Below are 15980 nucleotides of genomic sequence, written 5' to 3'. Positions count from 1 at the left end.
CCAAAGTCAGTGCAGAGGAATGGACTGCTCTGGTGGACGGAAAGAAGAGTACAGGTTTCTTGCAAAGATAGAGAAAAGTGTCTTTCACTAGAGAGCGGGATTCAGTGCGTCAGTGCTGAAAGTGAGGAGACTCAATGGAAAGATAAAAGAATAATTACAGCAGAATAGCAGAGGAAAAAGCAGTTAAGACAAAAAGCTGAATATATTAAGCAGGACTAATGTAAATGAAGAGGGAGTCTCAGAAGCCTTTGTAGCTAAAGACATTATGATTATCAGAAAACAAACACAGTCACAAGTACAGTATTAGAGGACAGAAGGTCAAATCCCAGAACTAGGATTGAAATAGTCCCTCTCACTACTTATTCCTATAAGAATTGCGTCCTTTGAATTGTCAAATCAGTAGCTAAATTATAATCACATTCTGCTGTGTATTATATTGGTACAGCCAACAAGTAGAACTCTCAAGACACACTCCTAAAAGTGACTTTGTTTTTATTTCCCAGTGGCCCTTCACACTTACAGAGTGGGAATAGCTTTTCCCTTTTTTTTTTTTTAGCACTAAACAAAAGCAGACTCTATTTCCCTGGTTGATTTAAGTGCTGTTGTGTCCTGAATGTTTCTCTTTGCCTATCCAGATCCACTGTCCACCCACCCCTGCTGTGGGTCTTGTGAGGTCCATTGGTGGATGGGTTGGTGAGTCCTGCTGTTCTGTATCTTCTGTTGCACGTCAGTAACTGGAAGTACTAACAAGAGATGGCAGAGCAGAGTGGGAGGAGAGACAAGCCCGAGTATTTCTTCTGCTGTTTTCCTTCCTGCTGGACTGCAGTGGATTGGCAGTGTCCCTCTACAAAACGCTTATTCTCTTGCTAGGAACCCTTGGCAAACTGCTCCTCTCTGTAGGCTTTGAAAACAGTTCTGGCCCTGACCCCTTCTTGTGTACTAATGGCTTCCTCCTGTTGCAAGCCCTGAGGTACTGCACCATCCCTTGTTGCTTTCCTCAAACCCTGCTCACACCACTGTAACTATCTTGTTTTTATTAAACTCTCCTCAATTTCCCAGCAAGTGCCAGCTGTCTCCTGCTGGGTCCCTGGCTGAGGCATATGGCCACTTGAAGTTGCAAAACTACTTCAATTTTGTATTAGAACCATCAAACTATGTAAGAGTTAAAACTCCAAATTGGATTTAGGGCTAAGTTTTTCCCACCTCTAAGAAGAGGGGCTAAGGTCAGCTTTTTCCCATGCTCCTTTCTGATTTTGGGTTGTTGGCCATGGTTTCTAACCTGCTTGAAAGCGAGGAGCAAACAAGAAAGTTTCTAATGTAGCTTCATACTCTCAGGTTTTGGCAGTTACAGCTGATGTTTTTCTTATGGGCATTTTGGAGGTGCATCACTTGGGAGTATCCTGGCATCTGAGATGCCCTGTGGTCTCTAGCTTGTCATTGCCTCTGTCCTCTGCAAACCTAGCCCTTTACCTCTGCACCCATTTGTGAGTTGCACAGTGGCTTCAAGGGTCTATCTCCGTCCTTATGCCTAGTACCTGGGAATGTGGCCTTATTTGGAGGTAGGGTGACTGCAGGTATTATTAAAATAATGATCTTGAGATGAAGACATCCTGGATTTAGGCTAGGACCCCAACTCCAGCCTGAGTGCCCTTATAAAAGGAAAGAAAAGAGAAGATACAGAGATGCACAAAGGGCTTGTCTTAGTCACTTTTCTTTTGCTAAGACAAAAAGCCTAACAACTGAGATTTGAGGGAGGAGAGGTTTATTCAGGCTCACACTTTCAGTCTATGGCCGGCTGGTTTCATCGTGGAAATAGCATGGGAGAATGGCCCGGTGGAGGAAGGGAGCTCACTGCATGGTGGTCAGGAAACAGAGACAGAAGGGAGGAGCTGAGGATGATAAAAGACCAGTAAGTCATGCCCCTATACCTCACCCCTTCTAACTGGGCTCTTCCTCCAAGTGTGAAACTTTGGGAGACATTTTGATCTAAATCATGATGGGGTGAAGACAGACACAGAGGCTGCAGTGATGCTCCTGCAATTCAAGAAAAGCTAAGAGTTTCAGCTGCCAACAGAAGTTAGGAGAGAGGCATGGAAGAAATTTTCACTTGTGATTCTGGAAGGAGCCAATTTGCCAATACCTTCATTTTGAACTTCTGGGGTCTTAAACTGTGAGAAAATAAATACATTTCTGTTGTTGGAAATAACCAAGGTTGTAGCAACTTGCTGCATCAGTCCTAGGAAACTAATAGAAAACCTGTTTTCCCTTTCAGACATTTTTTGGACAGATGTGCCCACTTCTTGTCCATCAGAAACACAAAGGATGACTTCTTATTCAGTTTCTGGGCCTACAGCAAGATCTTAACACAGCAGCACTTTTCCTTTGCTTCTGCCTTTTCTTCTCTTTTCTTTTTTTCTTTTTTCTTCTCTTAGATCTAGATTCACTAATTAAAGAGGAGTCAAAACTCCAATGCATTCTACCCTTTTAGCTCAAGGGAAAATGTACCATGGCCTCTGAGTTGTTTATTTGAAAGCTGGATTAGTCTAAAGTGCTGCCACAGTGAGAGTCCGAAGACGAGGAGGCTTCAGCAACAGACATTTGTTTTCTCACCATCCTGGAGGCAGTGAGAAGATCAGGGTGTTGGCAGGTCTGTGTTCTCCTGAGGCTTCTCTCCAGGGCTTGCAGATGGTCACTTTCTCACTGTCCTCACATGGCCTTTTGATTCTATGCACATCCCAAGGTGTCTCTCTTTTTAGAAGGATCCCTGTCTTATTCAACTAGGGCCCCATTCTCAGAGTCTCATTTTAACTAGTTATTTCCTTACAAACGCTACCTCCAAATACAGCCATATTCCAAGGTATTGGAAAGGTGGGATAGGACTTCACCACAGGAATTTTGGAGGAACACTGTTTGGTCCAAAATGAGTGTCTCCTTCTAGATGGAAGGAAAGGTGTGTGATCACTCTCCCAACTTCTTCAAGTCAAGAGACTCAAATGGTATCGATAGCTTTCTTTGAGGAAGATGTCTACTGAAAATCCTCGTGAATCTTTCCATTCTTGACACATTCCTATTTTTGATGTGGGTAAGAAAGTCAGGAGTTGCAATTCGTGTATTGGAATATTTTCTACTGGTGTGACTCCCAAAGGGCTATCTTTGTATTGGTGCTATCGTTGAAACTCTATTTGACACTTGTTTTACATGTGTCATATTATTATCTCCATGTCTCCAGATTGAGCATTTAATGTTCATTCACTTAATGCTGATATCACTCACCTTGGTGTTGTTTTCGTTTATCTCAATTAAACTTTAAAAAAGTTTAAAGTTTTTATTATCTCATTTCAGAGTCCCATTGAGGTACTATTAAATTGAAGAATATCAAATAGTGAAGGAAAGAAAGAAAACAGAAAAGAAGCAATAAATAAAGTCCTTAAACCATCTGGCTTACATTTCTTTGAATTTACTAGGCTACAAATTATTTAGATAATCCTTGAATTTAATAAATATCTACTTCCATCTGATTAACTTTAATGACAGTTTTATTTTAAGAGGAAAAGTTATCAATAAACTTTGGTTACAGCTCTGTTTACAGAGGGAAGAAAGTGATGTGTGTGTGTGTGTGTGTGTGTGTGTGTGTGTGTGTCCTGGGTATACACAAGGGGAATGACAGAACTTTAATGAATAGTTTGCCCACCCAGTCATTGCTTTAAAAATATCTGAGAAGAGTTTGGGATGTTATACCTCATGACGTAACCATGTAGAGTTGTCTTATTTCACAGATGGTCACTTGTACCTTGAAGAAATAAACTCAGTGACAAAACTGAATTCCAGCTCTTCCCATCTGTTAACTTCCACAGTGAGATAAAAGCAACAATGGTTGAGCCTGAATCTTTCAGTCTGGCAATGTAATTTACGGTTCAAGTGCTAGAGATACTTGTCTTGGGAAGACCGAGGAACTTTATTTCTTAGCAGAGAAATCTTGAGGAGGATCATCTGTCTAGGCCTATTCCTGGCTGTGAGGCTGCTTGAAATGCTGAGTTGACTGTAGAGTTGTAGTGACTCTGTGAACGCAGTGATCTAACAGAAACAATATGGCACACAACCAAACTTAATCTTCCAAAGTAGAAATTTCTAAATATCTGTGCAACAAAATCTCCAATTTGGGAAAAGTTCACTTTAAAACATTTAACTCCATCAAAGATGGAGTTTTTTTTTCGGGCATATTTGATTTTTCTTAAGATGATATTTAGTAAGACATTTTCCTTAAAAATCATTCTACTTTCATTTCCTGTGTGATATAAGATCTAGTTAGAATTTTTAGAAAGTAAATAGATTGGAGAAGGTGGTGGGGAGATTATTGTTTCTTCTTATTGGCCTTCCTTCCTTCCTTCCCTCCCTCCTTCCTTTCTTCTCTTTTTTCTTTTATATTTAGTCATCATAGAATGTATCCTGCATGAATTCTAATACTTGTGAGTACCACCAGGGTGTTGGAAAATAATTTTTGTTGTTGACTAGCACTTTCTGTTTCTCTCCTTTTATGTATGTAAATACATACACATGCAAGTATACATACTCTTGTGTATATATATGCATGTGTCATAGAGAATGAGCATGCAAACAGTATTAATTAAATTCCCTCTTTTATTGTCAGTTTCTGAGAAAGCCTTTCATTGTGTTAGTGGAGTTTGCAATATGTCCATTCATGTATAGAAAGTTTTCCTCATGTATTATAAAACTCTGTTGCTAGGTATATAAAAGTGCATGTTTAGTATATACTTTTCATGGATTGTAACTTTTATTCATATGAAAATAATACCATTTGTCTCTTTTAATGCTCTTTGTATTCATTTTAAAATAATATTAATATTATTAAATTCATTTTTATTAGCATTTGCCGTGTAAATATCTTTTCTTTTTGTTTGGCCAAGTTGAAATATTTAATGAAGTTATAATTTTTATTATTACCATTGTTTCAACTTCTTTGCTGTTGCAGTTTCAATATAAAATGCTATAGTTCCCTTTTCTATTTTCTCCTTTCTCATTTCTAACTTTATTTTACTCTTTTTCCTATATAGTGCGGTATTTTCTAGTGGAGGTTCTATCATATTCTACCTGGCTAGTTTCATGTTTGTGCGTGTAGCTCTGTGCTTGACAGAACCCATTATTGGCCCTGCTACTAAATATCAGCAGCTTCTCGGTCATCAGGCCAATCAAAAGCACACTTGTCCATTTCCCAGTGCCTCCCAAGGATTTCACACCACTGAATTGCAAAGCAGTGACCTCAGTTTGCACCTAGGTCTATAATTTAGTATGGTTATCACTGTTTTTTCAGTTTAACTTTTAGGTTTTATTTATTTATTTATTTTTGTTTTTTCCCTTTACCGGGAATCAAACTCACGACCTTGTGCTTGCGAGGCAGGCGCTGTACCACCGAGCTAAATCCCTAGCCCCTAACTTTTAGTTTTACGTTTCTAATTCATGTGAATAATTTAAAAACTGCAAAAGGATCGTGACAGTTATACAACTCAACAACGAAGAAGGGTCTTTTATGTCATTCCTTTCTACATCTTATTTATGATCCTCAAAGGCAATATTTTTGAGTCTTTTCACTGTTTTTCTCCAGTATTTACTTCTATATTCTAAAATGACATGAATTTACAATTACTATTAGATTTTGTATTTGAAAAATATAGCATGTTAGCTCATTATGCAAGATGAGTACTTTATTTGCTTATTGCATAATACAAAGCCAATGTTCTCTTTCTGTTTTTCTAATTTGGTTGTTGAACAAATTTTGTTTAAATTGTTAGTTTTACATAATTTTTAATGTATATGCTATCCATATACTGAGCCACCAATGAGCCACCAATGTTCCATGATTACATTTCTGTTTTTTTTTTTTTTAATAGTTTTTGTTTTCCCTGAGAGAATCATTTGGTTTGCTGTTGTAGGCTTCCTTTCTTACTTTGTTTTTGTTTTTTTGATTTTTTTTCTGGTACCAGGAATCGAACTCATGACCTTGCGCTTGCCAGGCAGGCACTGCACCCCTGAGCTAAACCCCCAACCCCTAGGCTTCCTTTCTTGTGATCCTTTCAGTAATTCATTCCAACACTTCACCAGATTTGTAAATTTATCCTAAGCACTTCAAGCACATGAGATATCTTATCAGTTATTGTTTTTTTTAAACCCCCTTGGAGACATTATTCTTTCTGGAACTTTCCATCCTTCTGTGACATGATAGGAAGACGTTATTTCTGTATGGTGGCATCCTCTTATGACTCTGGAGTCCTGTTTCTTTTCTGGATAAGTTTAGGGTGCTGGTTCTCAATCAAGGAATCCTTGCTCAATACAGTGTCAAAGTTATGCCTAATAGACTTCACGACTGTTACCTATAAAAATAAGTAAATATTTTCTCTTCAAAGCACAACAGATTATAATTTGTCCCGGCAATTACCTGAATTTTTGTCTACATTTTAGCTTTCACATAAAGAAATTTGCAATAACTTACAAATGCAGAGAAAACTTGTACACATCTCTGAAACAATCGAAGAGTAGACATCATTGTTTCTGTTTTACATGAAGCATGGCATGCAAAAAGCATCTTACTCAATGTGATCATTTCCACACTCCATTCTTGCCTTCACGGGGCAGCACAGACAGGTCAGTGAGGCACGGACTCTGCCTTGACAGACCTCAAAGTAAAGGAGGCCAAAGGTATTTTTAAAAAAACACACAAAAACCTCTAGGACTGTGTGTTATTTGTGCAGTAGATATTCAGAACGGGTATGTTTATGGTGGGGAGTCAGAACTTCTCCCCCAAAAGGCTTTATAGTGATATTACTTTTGAATTCTGAAGGAAAAATATACAGACATACATACACATGCATAGACATACTCTATCTCTTATTTACTTTTTATTCACCTTGATTCCCTTTGTGTATACGACTGAGGTCCATATGAGTATGTGATCGTTCAAAAGATATTGTCATGGCTGGGGATTTAGCTCAGTGGCACAGCACCTGCCTAGCAAGCGCGAGGTTGTGAGTTCGACTCCTGGTACCAGAAAAAAAAAAAAAAGACATTGTCATAGCAATACTGAAAGTGAAATGATGTCACTGGCAATGGTATCTCACAAATGAGGCAGCAAAGGACCTCACAGAACCAGTCATACAAATCAAGACATTAATTCTTCACTGCAGGCAAGTGTGCAAATAGAATGTTCCCTATATATGTATTCTGTTATCAAGTAGGCTACTGGGAGAAGAAAAATACCAGTGACTTGTTTTGTGTAAATCTAATCATGCTTTGTGTAAATGTGGCAAGTGTTCATTGTACCGACTTACAAGAGAAGAAAAGAGCTGGTACTTGTAGAACATGTACTCTATGCCATATGCAGCTTTGATTTAGCCCACTTGATTTTTACTAGAACTCTATGGAGTACTAGAAACTATGCTCACACTTTACATAAGAGAGCTCAAATGAATTATGAGGGGTAAAGCGAGGACATAAACTCATGTATGTCTTGTTCCCAAGCCTCTACCTCTTCCATAATACTTTGTACCATTGAAGTCATTGATACTTGATAATATATACATAGTTTACTTTTCTTGAGAAACCCTTTTATAACCTAATAAGATGAAAATTGCAGAAATAGTTTTACTTTCTTCCAAATTACCAAAAAAGTAAAGCACAAGATCGTATGATTTCTGACCAAAAATATTGCAATATTGCTAATGAGTATTTGGGTCTAGTATTAGTGCCTTCTTTCTGTGTCACTTAGTATTGCACCTGAATTATAAATTTGCTTCTCCTCTTATCAAGTCCACTGTGAGATGTATTTCTCATCTTTCAATACCTGCCTTGATGTATTTTCTCTTGGTCAAGTTTTCCTACTCCTAATAACAGTGTGAACTCTGGAATGTTTGCTTATTGATTTTCCGATCACATTTTACATATCTTAATACAACTTTGCTCTTAATGTTGTCTGCTATCAATTAGTCTTAAATCCTCAAAAGAAAGCAGATATATAATAATTACTTGTGAAATGTATAAATGTTGAATGAACCACTAATTTACAAAGCTAGGTTTTAAATTTGCAAGGATCATCTCAGATGTAAGCAACAGACTTCAAGGAGTTTAATCTGTTGATGTTGATACAAGTAGGACTGGCATGTTATGTTTTGACATTCAGTGTTATCATCTATGTGACCTTGGGAAAGTTTTCTTTCAATCTTAGTTGTAACACAATCATGCAACTTCTAAATATTATTATGTAGGAAAAGTTAATGCTCAATAAATGACCTTCATCATGAACAATGAAATGTGTTATAAATTTTGGTTAGTTGGACTTGCAATAGACAATACAATATCCATAATTTACGTGTATAGTATAAAATATATCCATATACTTACTACATTGCCAGCATATTCTTTCCCTTTGCCTAAAGGTATCAACTCAACTGAATTTCACATTTATCAATCACTTGTTTTGCCTTATGGTTTTACCATTCATGAATATATATAGCTAAACAATTTGTTATTATTGAAAGGAACAGTTAACGCTTAAAATTTTCTTTTTTCTTGACCAATTTTGCATGTTTGTATCTGGTAATCAGAAGGACTGATTTGAAGACAACAATATGCAGTATAAGAACCATTGTTGAATTCTTACCACCTTGTATGGTGAAGCTCTGTATCATTTCTGATTTTTTGTTACTTGTTACTGTCTTTGATTGTTTGATCAATCTTACAATTTTACATCTGGTGAACTGAGCAACTTTGTTGAAGATAACAGTATGTACTGCAGTAACCATTGTTAATTCCTATCTGTTTTGAGGTCATGTATCATTTTTGTTGTTCTTGTGCTGTTTTTGTTTTTGTCTTCATTGGTGTTGTTTTGCTAGTTTTTATTCTCTTTAAAATAAAAAAAACTATGAAAACCAATTTGTTATTGACTTTTATGTCTTTTGGATGTTATAAAGTTGGAGATATATAATGTATATGTTCCACAGCTTGCTTTTCCCTCCCAATATTATATTTGGGAGATTTAGGTGGGTTGATCTGGAAAAATGTGGTTCATTCACTTTTTACTTTTCTATAGTCTTTTTTTCTATGAATGTTATAGCATTTCTTTATTTTCTGGACAAAGGAAATTTGGACTGTAGGCAATGCTTTTCTTCCTCTTTATCCTTTTCTTTTTTGCTGCTGCCGTCATGGCTCTGCACACCTCCTGGTCCACCTTTGAAGAAACAGAGTCTGTGGTGATATGTGAATGACCATGTTTTGATGCGTTATGTATTTCTTCATTTTTGCCAGATGTCTCCACATTGCTTTCCCATCAACAATGAATACACACTCCTGCTGTGTGACAATCTCTCCAGTGCTTGGTATAGCCCAGCTTTTAAATTTATGACAACTGTGTGGGTATAGAATTATATCTTGTTGTGGTTTTCATTTGCATTCTCCAGATTTTTAATCCTCTCATGTTTAAAAAAAGTTTACTAAACATGGGTGTTGTTTTCTGCGAAGAAAATATTTTGTCAAATATTTTGTCCATTATTCTATAGTCTATTTAGTTTTTTACCTTATCTAATATACCCATAGATCTGTTGATTTCTTTCAGTTTTACCAGTTTTTGACTCATCTTTTGTATTTGTTCTTAGATGAATAGAAATCTAACATGGTTATGTCCTCTTGATAGACTGATTCCCTTTAATATTATGAAATGGCTTTCTTCATAATTGGTGATATTCTTGCCCTGCAATCTACATTGATATTAATATAAATAGTCCTGCTTTCTAACTGTTGGTACCATGATCTATATCTAAATCTATATCTATCTATGTAATATATATATATATATATATATATATATATTTTTATCTTGTTACTTTTAATCTTGTGTCTATTTCAAGTTAATTTCTTGTAGTATACACAGTTGATTATTCAGTCTGATAATCACTTCAGTTGGTTTGTTTAGACTTATTTATGTTTCATGACATTATTGACATGGTTAGCTTTAAATATAACATCTTACTTTTTTTATTTTTTTATTCTCTTGTCCTCCTTTTCTGACTTTTTCAGATTATGCTTTATGATTCTATGACATATTCTTTGTTGGTTTACTAGTGATTATTCCCTTTTTGTAACCTTTAGTGTTTCCTGTAGGAATTAAATATATCTATCTATATCGAATCTATCCATATCTATATATCTGTATGTCTCCTGTCACCATCAATTGACATTATTTCACTTCATATATAACTTAAGACTACTTCAACAGCACACTTCTATTTTTCCTCTCCTGGCCTTTTTATACTAGTGTTGACATATCACTAATACCTACATGTATTTGAGCTTCTATACTACATTTTCAGGACAAAATCCTGCTTCAGTACTCACTCATATCTCTAAATTATGCTTTTCATTTTTTGCCTGGATCACCTAACTTTCTGCCGAATTAATGATATTATAAATATATTTTATGTTATCCAAGAATTATAGTTTTGAGTATGGCTCAGAGTATATAGTCCATCCGGAAATGGTAATCTCATTCATCTTAAACAACAATCACACTTTTAGAATGTGGGTATAATTGCAATTAGAGGAAATTCTTAATAAACAAATGCGTTATTAATATTATACACTCAGCAAGATTTATGATAAAGTCCTAGTGAGCACTGGCTACAATATGTTCTTATCAAGATTTAAATTACAGTTGTTAATTTTCTATTCATAGCTTAGTTCTCACAGAAACAAAGTTATTTGGACATATTTTGTTCGGCTGACACACACAGAGTACAAGCTACTCCACATAAATGCATTTTCCTAAGTGACATTTACTTCTTAAAGTTGTCTAACTTGCTTCAGTTGTGGCAGATTCACTGCTTTCCAAAATATATAAAATATATTTTGCACTTCTTAGACTTCCGACGTTGAATACCATGGATATCCTTTGACTCTTTCTTTATCAGTCTGAGCCGTGATTACTAGTAGCAACCTGATCAAGTGGAAGAACTTGGATGCCAAAGATCTGGATACAAAACTTGGCAGTGCTACTAACTGATTTTACGCATGTTGCTTATCATTGATGTGGTGAAACCAGGTTGTGCTGGCTCATGAATGCCTATTGTTAAGTTTTGGACATAACCATGATTAAAATTAAATTGTATAAACTTATAGGTAAATAATCTGTATTAAAAACTAAGTTAATAAATAGTCAAAACCAGTATTTATTTGATTATATTTTACTCTTATATATGTCCTGGAGGGTTTTTTACTTTTGTTGTGTCTGGAGACGTATGAAAACGGTTTGATATTGCTCATCTTCCCCAGCTCTGCCTTCAAGTGATATCCATCAGTTGCTTGAAACTGGAAACGTAAGAGGTGTTTACAGCGCACATATTGGCAAGTGCTACGAGGCGGTATTTGATCTATCATTGTGTTTGTGGTCCAGAGCTAGGGAAATGATAGAGAAAATGTTAATGCAGACTGAACTTGAAATCATTTCGTAGGTGTGTCTTCTACATAGCACAATGAGGAACTACACTTCTGGTGTCTGAAAGCTGTTAATTGAGTTAAAAAAGAATTAGCTTATGTCACTGATGAATAGTGAAGTTCTGATCCAACTTTCTTATTTCCTTCTTATTTTGCTTGGGAAGTTAAGCAAAAATACCAACCTAGAGTAATGTGAGAACTGCCTAAGTGTATCTGGTTGTAACCATAGGTTGTTTACTAATATATGAGTTTGGCAAAAATTTCAAGAGCACATTGTGAAAATCGTCTCCTATTTGGAATTTATAGTAAAAACCACTGTGCTTTTTTTTATTATTTGTAAATTGTGTCTTACACATTCTTTATCAGTAAAATTGTCAGTAAACACACACATACTTTCTCTAACATATCCCCAGTAGCTGAAAATTTATCAGCTGTCACAATTTAGATTCTCTGAGAGTAAGTCTCTTCCTTTATCAAAACAATTACTAGAACCATGAGCGTTCTGTGTGAAACATTGTATTTTCATGTTTAAACATTTCTAAAATGGAATACCAGAATTCTTTTACTGTCATTCCTTTAAGCTTCAAACATAGACGAGTTGAGAGCCATTGGAATGTGTAGAACTATATGCCTCTGTAATTACATGATTCCAGAGTACAATGGTTTTTACTATTCATGACTTCTCTGTACAGCTATGTAGTGTCCTACCTTGAGGCTGAAGGTCATTTTTCTTTTGTTGGCATTCCTCTTGTAGCTATTCTCTGGTCTCCTCCCTTGACTTCTTACTGTCCATGCTGTCCTGTTGGGCTGAGGACTACATCTGATCTTGTTTGAACTGTGCACAAAGTAGGAGCATGCCGAAGCTTGGGAGTACCTGAAAGATCTTCTCGTAGTTGCTTTTATTGGCTTTTGTTGAAATCTGTTCTTATATAGCAAACCTGATAAAACATTTTAAGCTTATAAACAGGAATGGTACACAATGTAATAAAGCAGCCTCCATATATATTCTCCCTTATTTAAGGAATAAAACCTAAGTATATTGTATACGTTATCATTATACAATGTACATTTGATAAGAATACATTCTCAGATCTTCAGATAATGCAGTTGAAGACCCTTTATAACTCTCCCCATTTCCATTTTCCTACTTTCTCCCCCAGAGGTAACAACTAGTCAGCATTTATCATTTCTAAGCATGTTGCTATACTTTAACTTCATTTGTGTATCTTTAGAAAACATACAGATTATTTTTACACATGCCTAAAAATACAAAACATGATAAATACACTATATTTATTTTTTAAAAATGAAAGACTACATTTTAGTTCAGTTTTAGGTTTACAGAAACATTGAATAGGAAACCAATTTCCTTGACTCTAGCTCACGTTGGAAGAAATGCCCTTCCCCATGGTTTCTGTAAAGGCAAGGGCCTTTCTTGGCTGTTTTATGGTTGCCTATTAGGTTAAGAGGTTAAGTTCCCAATGGATCTGAGACACAGTGTAGTTCTGAAACTTCTTGTACTAGGCATAGCGCTTGACACAAAACATTTGTTCAATTAACGGAGGTCTGAATGAAGACAGTTTGAATACTACTAACAATCAAAGAAGGAAACTACTACAAAGAGTAGGCTGGGCCAACAGGCTGCATGGTGAGATAACAGGAGAATAGTGTTCAAGCACAGGGGGCCGGAGATAAGTTCCCAAGTCTACATGATACATGAGGACAAGGGGTATCAGTCATGGCAAGTAGAGATATTCCCAAGACGGTGGTGTTTTTGACTCAAACATTCATAAGTTGGGGCCTGCCTCTGTTTACTGGCTGAAAGATCTTCAGATAATGAACCATGAAAGCCTGCTATGCAGAGGTGCTATGAGATAATTTTTCATTTGCCACTGGTGAGCTTCAGGATCAAGGACAGCTAAACACATAATCCACTCATGCGTGTTGTTTTAAAGGCACATCTTAAAGTTATAAATATGGTACATTGAGTTAATGAGGTATGTTCTTTTTGTGACAAATATTTACATTCCACATATGCCTCTTGATGTCAAGAGTGTAACCGTTTCATTTTCTCCTTTTCTCAGGAGGCTGGGATGCAGATGGAAGAGGCCCTTGTGTCTGGGACACATTCACCCATCAGGGAGGAGAGAGAGTTTTCAAGAACCAGACTGGCGATGTGGCTTGTGGCAGCTACACTCTGTGGGAGGAAGATTTGAAATGTATCAAACAGCTTGGATTGACTCATTACCGCTTTTCTATTTCCTGGTCACGTCTGTTACCTGATGGGACGACAGGTTTCATCAACCAGAAAGGCAAGTGTTTCTTAAAAATAGAAGGTTGCAGCTTTAATTCAAGGTTATTGCTGCAGTCTGGCATAATTAATCCAGTGTGCTATTCTGTCGTGTAGCTTTGAAACTGCAAATTTTCGGAGTGATTATAGGATGAAATTTTTGAAATGGGTTTACATTATCTTTCTAAAAAATATTTTAGCTTTCCATGACTCTGGAGATATTCTTGCAGTGGGGGGGGCATTATAGAGTTGGGAAGGAGTTGGAGTACGGGCTTTATTTATGTAAGATGTTATCTGAATGTTAAGTTGAATTTCAAGTTGTAGAGATCTATTTTCAGTTGTATAACCTGGGATGAGTATGAAAAGCCCTGGAGAAACTGAGATGGTCCTGAGCATTTCAAGTGGACCAGGATTAGTGGCACCATAGTACAGGGGTTAGTTAACACTACAGCCCCTAGAGTCTACTTACTGGACATGAAGTTCCAGCTACATTACCTAATACTTGAGTAAGTATCTCTTGGCTTAGTTTCCCCATGAGTAGGAAGGAATGCTATAGCAGTTCATATTTCAGAGAATTGTTGGAAGATTAAATGAAATAATCTTTATAAAATGCTTAACACTGTCCCTGACATATCATAAACACTCAGTAAATGTTAGCTATTATTCTTATTATGCTTTGTAATTAAAGGAACTATCCACTGCCCTATTAAGTGCCTGTTATTTATTAGGCACTTTTGCACACATATTCTGTAGCCCTCACACCAAATAAGTAAGGTATGATCATGTTCTACAGGCATATATCCAAATCTGCATATTTGGATATGGTAGATTTGGAATCTACATCTAAGGTCTGGCTAGTTTCCATGTAACTGGGTTGGAAAACTGTGACCTGAGGGCCAAATCTGGCCTGCCACCTGCCTTTTTAAATAAAGTTTTATTGGAACACAGCCATACCCATTCATTACATGTAGTCTGTTGTTGCATTTCCACTAGAACAGTAGAATTGAGTAGTTGGGGCAGAGACCATATGGCCTACACAGCCTAAAATATTTGCTAGCTGGTCCTTTACAGGAAAAGTTTGCCAGTCTCTGCACTACAACATATGGCTTTTTAAAAATGATCTTTTATTTGTACCTTTTCTTCTGGAAGAGATTTCGTACTACTCATAGGGCTGGGAGTAGGTGGGGCAAGGGAAGTGTCTCCAGTGAAAATTTAAGAAGTGTTCTTTAAACACAGGGTGGGCACCTGTGTGACCTGGGCGGAAGGGTGCTTACCTCTCCATACCTCCTCATACTTCCCACTCTGAAGGGCCTTCGCCGATCCTGAAGAATTCTCCATGGTTAAGTTGTAATTCCCTACACAAGAACATCCATGATGACAGTTTTACATGGTCCCATGAATTTACAATGTTCATTTCATGAAAAGTGGGGGACTGCTCCTTTTGAAATGAGACACAGTTCCTGAGTTCACATGAAACATTGGCCTTTGAAGTGAGTCACCTTTGACCCTCTGCTGTGGATTCAGTGCCTACTTTCTTGACATTACTGGTTCATTTTTTATTTTGATCAGGAATCAATTTCTTGTTCAGTTTAAAGGTGAGCTCATAGTTCCCCACCTTCTTAATCCAACTTCTACTCTATCCTTCCCTTTAGCACCACCATATCCAAAGTGAAGCTTTGTAGCTGTGATTTTCCTTTTTGTATGCAATTTCTACATGCAACTAAGCATACTGACTGTCTAGCATGCATCAAAGACTCTGCTAAGTACTCACAACATAGGTATAAGAGAGTCCCACGGAGCAGATAATTCTACATTGCTCATCCTTGTGACCTAGTCCAGTACCTTTCATGGAAAGATTCAGTGACTAGTTACTGAATCTAATTTAATTAGATCTATAACAATCATAAATCACCCTAATGATAGCAATGGTTGCTGTTTATTGAGCACAACCTATGTGCAATTCACTTTGCCAAATATATGAATATATTGCACTTATTTTTGCACATTTAATGCTTCTAACAGCCTTAGAAGTGAAGAGTTTTTCACAATGAAGGGAAAACCTTTAACATAGGCATAAGATGAAGTGTGAATTTTCTGAGATGACAAGTTTAGTTAGGGCTGGGCTCAGCCTAGGTCTGTGTGATATCAAATCCTAATATCTAGGTTGGAGATCTTTTACAACCTCGTCAAGTCAGTT

At 36.6% G+C, this 15980-nt stretch overlaps 1 protein-coding gene across 2 annotated transcripts in view; it reads left to right on the top strand.

Annotated features, from left to right (window-relative positions):
• LOC102027409 (cytosolic beta-glucosidase) overlaps positions 1 to 15980 on the top strand; it is a 113989-nt gene that overhangs the window by 23097 nt on the left and 74912 nt on the right. For both annotated transcript variants that reach the window (XM_013503307.1, XM_013503306.1), the window contains exon 2: positions 13578 to 13805. In XM_013503307.1, coding sequence (XP_013358761.1) covers positions 13578 to 13805 — 228 coding nt within the window. The remainder of the gene's footprint in view (positions 1 to 13577; positions 13806 to 15980) is intronic.

This window comes from Chinchilla lanigera, unplaced genomic scaffold (assembly GCF_000276665.1).
Source record: "Chinchilla lanigera isolate Chin_1 unplaced genomic scaffold, ChiLan1.0 scaffold00079, whole genome shotgun sequence".
Classification (NCBI taxonomy): Eukaryota; Metazoa; Chordata; class Mammalia; order Rodentia; family Chinchillidae; genus Chinchilla; species Chinchilla lanigera.
This window is presented reverse-complemented; position numbering and strand designations above follow the sequence as displayed.